The sequence below is a fragment of the Pristiophorus japonicus genome, chromosome 9, assembly GCF_044704955.1.
Source record: "Pristiophorus japonicus isolate sPriJap1 chromosome 9, sPriJap1.hap1, whole genome shotgun sequence".
Lineage (NCBI taxonomy): Eukaryota > Metazoa > Chordata > Chondrichthyes > Pristiophoridae > Pristiophorus > Pristiophorus japonicus.
The window spans coordinates 186,829,210-186,835,763 of NC_091985.1; the positions used below are offsets into that span (position 1 = coordinate 186,829,210).

Sequence of the window (6,554 nt, forward strand, 5' to 3'; positions counted from 1 at the left end):
GAACATTCTGTCCCTCTTCTCGTTTCACAGAAGGACTCCCAGTTCTGGGCTCACTCCCGCCTGTGCAGGGGATCGATCGATAATGTATGAATCCCCAGTTTTACAAAGATTGAGCTGGAATGTGTCCCATTACAGAATCAGTGGGGATTAATTCCTACCCATTGCAGACAGTTTAAAACTGAACCGGAATTTAATCCTGATTGTAACAGCCTGGAATTTGCAAGTGAAATATCGATTAAGATAAAAGAAAACAAAAAGTGTTTGGAAATATTTGGCGAATGTTGAAATTATTAACATAATCCGCAATTTTAACAATTAGTGGCGGGATTTTTTAATTTCTAAATCGTTAGAGGATTGACTATTCAGAACATTAATTTCTGCCTTGGTTTCATTGGTGGGGTAAACAGGCTGTAATTGGACATTGGAAAAGACCAATGAAATATACCAAAGGGCGACCAATCACAAGTTGGCTCCCTGCATTCCTCCAGAAGGTATAAGAAGGGCAGATGTGGGAGCAGTTTCTCATTCTTTCTCTGAATGTATGGATTGTGAAAATGTCTGGAAGAGGAAAGACGTAGATTGGTTGGTAGTGGGAAGGGCCCTACCCGTCAGATCCTTCATGCGCAGCCGGGGTTTCAGAGACACGGCACTCTGCCCCCGAGTTGGCTGTGGTGCGGACGAGACTGTCATCCATCCCCTTTGGGACTGCCCCTTTGCAAGATAGGTCTGGAAGGAGATGCAGTGGTTGCTGTCGAGGTTTATCACAAGCAGCGCAATAACACAAGACTCTGTGCTCTACGGACTGTTCCTAGGGACACACGCTGAGACAGACATCGTCTGCTGCTGGAGGGCCATCAACTCGGTGAAAGACGTACTTTGGTCTTGCCAAAACTTGCTGGTCTTCCAGAGCAAGGAGATGTCCATATCTGCATGTTGCAGACTGGCGCAATCCAAGATCCAGGAGTACATGCTGAGGGATGCACTAAAAATTGTTGCAGTCGCCACAACGGCACGGTGGGGAAGAGCCACAGTTTAAAGCCCTTCCGCCACGGTAAACCCAGGGGCTGGAATCAGTATAAAACTCCCCTCGGGCTGTACTTGTAAACTTTTGCATACAGAGAGCACCATGATCTGAAAATACCGATGCAGTGCCATGTATAATGCAAGTTCAGCAACTGTTTAGTAATGTATGTTGTAAAGAAATGCAACTGTACCCTCACCCGCTCCGTGTACTGTATAGTGCCACATGTAACGTAATTTGATGACTGTATTACAATGTATCCTGGATTGTACTGAATTGTACCCTGAAATGTAAAGCAAGCAAATATATTGAACGGAACTGCCGTCAGCATCCAAATGTATTGTATGGAATTGCTGACCGCAACCAAATGTACTGAACTGCCTTCCAATATATCGTGCAAATTTTTATATGAATAAAGTATATATTTTGAAATTTTAAAAAAAGGAAGAGGAAAAAGCGACGGTAAAGCTCGGGCCAAGGCGAAGTCTCGCTCCTCCCGGGCCGGACTGCAGTTCCCTGTGGGCATTGTTCACAGGCTCCTGCGGAAGGGGAACTACGCTGAGCGTGTGGGTGCCGGAGCTCCGGTCTACATGGCTGCTGTGCTCGAGTATCTAACTGCTGAAATCCTGGAGCTGGCCGGCAACGCGGCCCGCGACAATAAGAAGACCCACATCATCCCCAGACACCTGCAGCTGGCCATCCGCAATGACCAGGAGCTCAACAAGCTGCTGGGAAAGGTGACCATCGCTCAGGGCAGGGCGCTGCGTAATATCCAGGCTGTGCTACTGCCCAAGAAAACCACCAGTGCGTCCAACAGCAAGTAAAGCGGACAGGATTTAATCTAATGAGCCAAAAGCTCTTTTCAGAGCCACCCACAGTATCTGAAAGGGGTCCTTAATGTTCGATGGTTCTTATTTGTCCTTGGATCAATGGATCATAATTATCCCAGATCGAGTTTAACATATTGAATTTCGGCAATGAAGCTGGGCGTTTCCTGATCTCGGTTATAAACCGGTCACTCTCTGTCGAATATGTAGAAATCTAGATCACCAAACACTGCCACATGTTTGCTGTTAGCGGATATTCCCATCAATGGTTCAATATAGACAGAGACCTACTTCAGAGAAATACAAAACAGACGGAACCTGAACGTGAGACCGGCCTTCAGTGAACACGTTGTCTGAGCCGAATATAAACGGATGTTAAGAACCGAGTATAAAGGGAATGAGCGGTTGATGGGCCCAACGTTTCTGACTGAGAATTAATTTGTTGGTTCAAGTCCGTTTTAATTCCATGGGGGACTCACATGAATGATTTTCGTCAACATTCATTTCATTGTCAAAAAAAGTGCAGTACAAATAATTGTCAGACAGGAATCTGTGAAGCCCTGACCCCGCACTTTTTTGACATACATGCGACAAGCCCCGCCCCCTGCCGGAATCATTCCATGGACGTGGTGCCGAGAAGAAACACGTGAAGCTCCGACTGTCTCCTCCTGGTTCCGCTCGGTCCTTGTCCAATGCTGCTGTTGCTGCTGTTGCAAGCTCACAAAAGGCATTTCTGACCTGACAGGGATATTAAAATGACATCGGTTGCAATGTCCGGGAATCGAACCAGGGTCAATTGCTTGGAAGGCAGCTATGCTCACCACTATACCATCATCGCCTACACGACATATGCTGCATTTACGACTAACTAGGCCTTGTGGCTCTTAAGTGGGACAAATACTATGTTCAGCAATTAGAACCTGAGCACGATGCTGGGACACTTCCCCTCCAATTAAAAATTGTTACTGTGAAGAGTTAACTTGCTTGGGATGAGCCCATACCCCATTTATTATTTAAAGCCCTTTTAGCCTAAAAAATAATTATCAACAGATATGAGGAATATTTTTTATAAATTTTAAAAGTTGCACATCTTTTGACTAATTTGAGCGACATAATCCTGCTGGAAGGCACTGAGTTTGGTTCAAAATTACCATCGCGTGATCATTATATTAAAACCAGCCTGGTTGCAATGGCAGGTATCGAACCAGCGGCAGGTGTTTGTAAGATAGCTCTGTTCACCACCATACCACCATCGTGCTCTGTGTAAACTGCGAGCTTCTCTATGTGCAGAGCACTGGTCATGGGTCATTGGAGCATTACTGGATCTTTACTCCTGCTCCTATTTCTCATGTTCTTTTGTAAATGTGGATTTTAATTTGTACCTGTCATTTCTCTGTTGTGTGCATATCATTTTTCTAATATGTGAGTGTGGATGTAATCTCTATTTCAGCTTCTGATATGTGATTGTGGGTTTTACTCTTACCCTATCAGCCCCAGGTCGGTAAGTGTGGATTTTACTCAGTGCCTGTCAGTTTCTGGTATGTTAGTATGTGATTGATTCTGCACTTGTTGGCTTCCGTTGTGTGAGTTCAGGTTTTATTCTGCACATGTCAGTGTCGGATATGATGGTGTGGGTTTTATTCTGCAACTGTCAGTTTCTGGAATGTGAGATTGGGATTCCTGTCACTTTCTAAAATATGAAGATATGTGAGCGATGGTGTATAGTGAGTGGTGAGCTGCCTTCCAAGCAGTTAACCCGGCTTCGATTCCCCGCCATCGCAATCGAGCTAAGTTTACCACGCCTCGCGGGCCAGAAATGATTTATGGTACCTTGCAGCAGGATCTCATAACAGCAAACCTGTTGCACTGTCTGTCGACAGTGACCAGTTTAGAACCGAGAATGTCTGCGGGTCATTTCTGATCAGGAAACTAACAGCTTAATTGCAGAGATTCAATGTTAATTGTGATCCATAGAACAGTAACCAGCCCTTTCACAGAAACTGTGAGTGGCTCTGAAAAGTGCATTTGGGTCATTAGATTAAATCCTGTCCGCTTTACTTGCCCTTGGACGCACTGGTGGTTTTCTTGGGCAGCAGCACAGCCTGGATATTAGGCAGCACACCGCCCTGAGCGATGGCCACCTTTCCCAACAGCTTGTTGAGCTCCTTGTCGTTGCGGTTGCTAGCTGCAGGTGTCTGGGGATGATGCGGGTCTTCTTGTTGTCGTGGGACGCGTTGCCGGCCAGCTCCAGGATTTCAGCGGTCAGATACTCGAGCACAGCAGCCATGTGGACCGGGGCTCCGGCACCCACACGCTCAGCGTAGTTCCCCTTCCGCAGGAGCCTGTGAACACGGCCCACAGGGAAGTGCAGTCCGGCCAGAAGGAGGAGAATTGGTCTTGGCCCGAGCTTTACCGCCACTTTTTCCTCTTCTAGACATTTTCACAATCGACAGGTTCAGAGAAAGAATGAGAACGTCCTCCCACATCTGCCTTTGTGTGTGTGTGTCTGGAGAATGCAGGGAGCGAAGTTGTAATTGGTCGCTCTGTGGTGCATTTCATTGGTCTTTTCCGATAACCAATCACTGTCTGTTTAGCCCACCAATGAAAGTAAGGCCGAAATTACTGTCTCCAACAGTCAGAATAATGACTTTTTAATTCAAAACCCACGCCAATAATTTTAAAACTAGCGGATTATGTTAATAAATTCACCATTAGTCAAAGATTTGCCAACACGTTTTAATTTATTTTGTCTTATTCCACATATCCCTTGCAAGTTCTAGACTGTTACAGTCAAGATTAAATTCGGGTGCTATTTCAAACTGTCTGTCATGGGCGGGAATCAATCGCCACTGATTCTGTAATGGGATACATTCCAACTCAATCTTTGTAAAAGTTGGGTTTCATAGATTATCGATCGATCCCCCGCAAAGGCGGCAGTGAGACCAGAACTGGGAGTCCCTCTGTGAAAAGGGAAGAGGGACAGTGTTCAAACTGTCCCCTGTTCTGGTCTCTGTAAGAACTCCCATTCTGGGTTGTTACACTACGGGAAGTGTCGGGTTAATAAACGGACTGACCCGCAACAGGAATTGAAAAATAAACTTGAAAAGGGCTTGCGAGAGAGAATGTGTGATTGAAACCTGAGTCTCAGCCCCTAAACAAGCTCTTAATTCGGCAGGCGGTGTAAATGAACGGGTCTGAGAGCAAAGGGAAACAGCGAGCAGGGATCGTGTTTGTAATTTGTGGGCGGGAAATTCCAGCGACACTGAGGTCGAACCGGACAGTGAAGCTGCTTATCGGAGAATTCAAAACTAAATCTACAGCTGGAAATGCAAAGGTTCGCACACACTTGTTCAGGAAATAATTAGTGATTTCGGTCTAAAGGGTGATGGGTTTGTGCAGCTCTTTCAGAGAGGTTGTGGGTGGCTCTTAAAAGAGCCGTTATGTTTGGGTTTGATCTCTCAGGACAGCGTGCAGTTTCACTTGGAGCTGGCGAACTTGGTCACCGCCTTTCTCCCTTCCGACACGGCGTGCTTGGCCAGCTCCCCGGGCAGCAGCAGGTGCACTGCGGTCTGCATCTCCCGGGAGCTGATGGTGCGGCGCTTGTTGTAATGGTCCAGGCGGGAAGCCTCACCCGCGATGCGCTCGAAAATATCGTTCACAACCGAGTTCATGATGCCCACGGCCTTGGCGGAGATGCCGGTGTCGGGGTGAACCTGCTTCATCACTTTGTAGATGTAGATGGAGTAGCTCTCTTTCCTCGACTTTCTGCGCTTCTTGCCGCTCTTCAGTGGGGTTTCGTGATTACTTTCTTGGCGCTTTTCATGGCGGAAACTGTTTTGCGGGGCAGAGAGCTCACCGGCCGCCATCTTGGTGAAGGTGAGTCTTGCAGCGCATGCGCGGCCTTTTGGACAGAAACAAAAAATGGGCGGGACTTCAGAGTCTCTGTCAGCTTGATTGGACAGGTGTTTGTGCCCAACTCAGTGACCCCTGAAAGGGAGCCTTGTTGTGCTGCTTGTTGTCTGGTGACCCTGGGCAACACAGGCTCACCATATTGGGCCAGCCCGGGCCTCACCCTATTGGGCCAGCCCGGTTCTCACCCTATTGGGCCAGCCCAAGCTCACCTTATCGGGCCAGCATGGGCTCACCCTATTGGGCCATTCCATGCTCACCCTCTTTGGCCAGTTCCGGCTCACCCTATTGCGCCAGCCCGGGCTCACCCGATTGCACCAGCTCGGGCTCACCCTATTGGGCCGCACATAAGGCCCAGTGAGCAGCAGAGAAAATCAGCAGCTCATTGATTTTATTCTCACTTTGCCCACAGCGGGTGCAGAACTGAACCCAACCATGTTAGCTGGAAATGATGAACATCATCGGCCTTTGAATGTGGAAGGAGAAATGTTTGTTCTGTATGTGGGAAAGTATTTCGAACATCATTGTGACTGGAAAAATACCGAGACACACACACATCCGAGTGAGAGTAAACCAGAGCACTGACTGTGGAAAGAGCTTCAACCAGTTACACAGCCTGAAAAAACATTGCACCATTCACAGCGGGGAGAAACTACACGTGTTCTGTGTGTGGACGAAACTTCAATTGATCGTCCAACCTGGAAAGATACAAGGACACCTGCACCATGTAGAAACCGTAGGAAAATGGAGACTGTGGGAAGGTATTCAGTTCGCCATCTGATCGAGAAAATCATTGT

The 6,554-nt window shown here is 47.3% G+C and overlaps 2 protein-coding genes and 1 pseudogene across 2 annotated transcripts; 1 reads left to right on the top strand and 2 right to left on the bottom strand.

Moving 5' to 3' along the window:
• The first annotated feature begins 930 nt into the window (after positions 1 to 930).
• Positions 931 to 1,845, top strand: LOC139273998 (histone H2A type 2-C-like). The gene is made up of 2 exons (XM_070891061.1): positions 931 to 1,051; positions 1,466 to 1,845. Exons 1-2 carry the CDS (start codon positions 931 to 933, stop codon positions 1,843 to 1,845), a joined length of 501 nt encoding a protein of 166 aa, XP_070747162.1.
• A 2,057-nt stretch (positions 1,846 to 3,902) lies between these two features.
• Positions 3,903 to 4,286, bottom strand: LOC139273999 (histone H2A type 2-A-like; annotated as a pseudogene).
• Positions 4,287 to 5,324: 1,038 nt separating this feature from the next.
• LOC139274000 (histone H2B 1.2-like) lies at positions 5,325 to 5,714 on the bottom strand. The gene has a single exon (XM_070891062.1). The coding sequence runs from the start codon at positions 5,712 to 5,714 to the stop codon at positions 5,325 to 5,327; it is 390 nt and encodes a 129-aa protein (XP_070747163.1).
• Positions 5,715 to 6,554: the final 840 nt, after the last annotated feature.

Excerpts from the sequence above, each read along its gene's own strand:
- LOC139273998 (XM_070891061.1), top strand. The coding sequence starts at position 931 with ATGTTGCAGACTGGCGCAATCCAAGATCCAGGAGTACATGCTGAGGGA. Across the intron at positions 1,052-1,465 it reads TTTAAAGCCCTTCCGCCACG|GAAGAGGAAAAAGCGACGGT; the intron begins GTAAACCCAGGG and ends TTTTAAAAAAAG.
- LOC139274000 (XM_070891062.1), bottom strand. The coding sequence starts at position 5,714 with ATGGCGGCCGGTGAGCTCTCTGCCCCGCAAAACAGTTTCCGCCATGAA.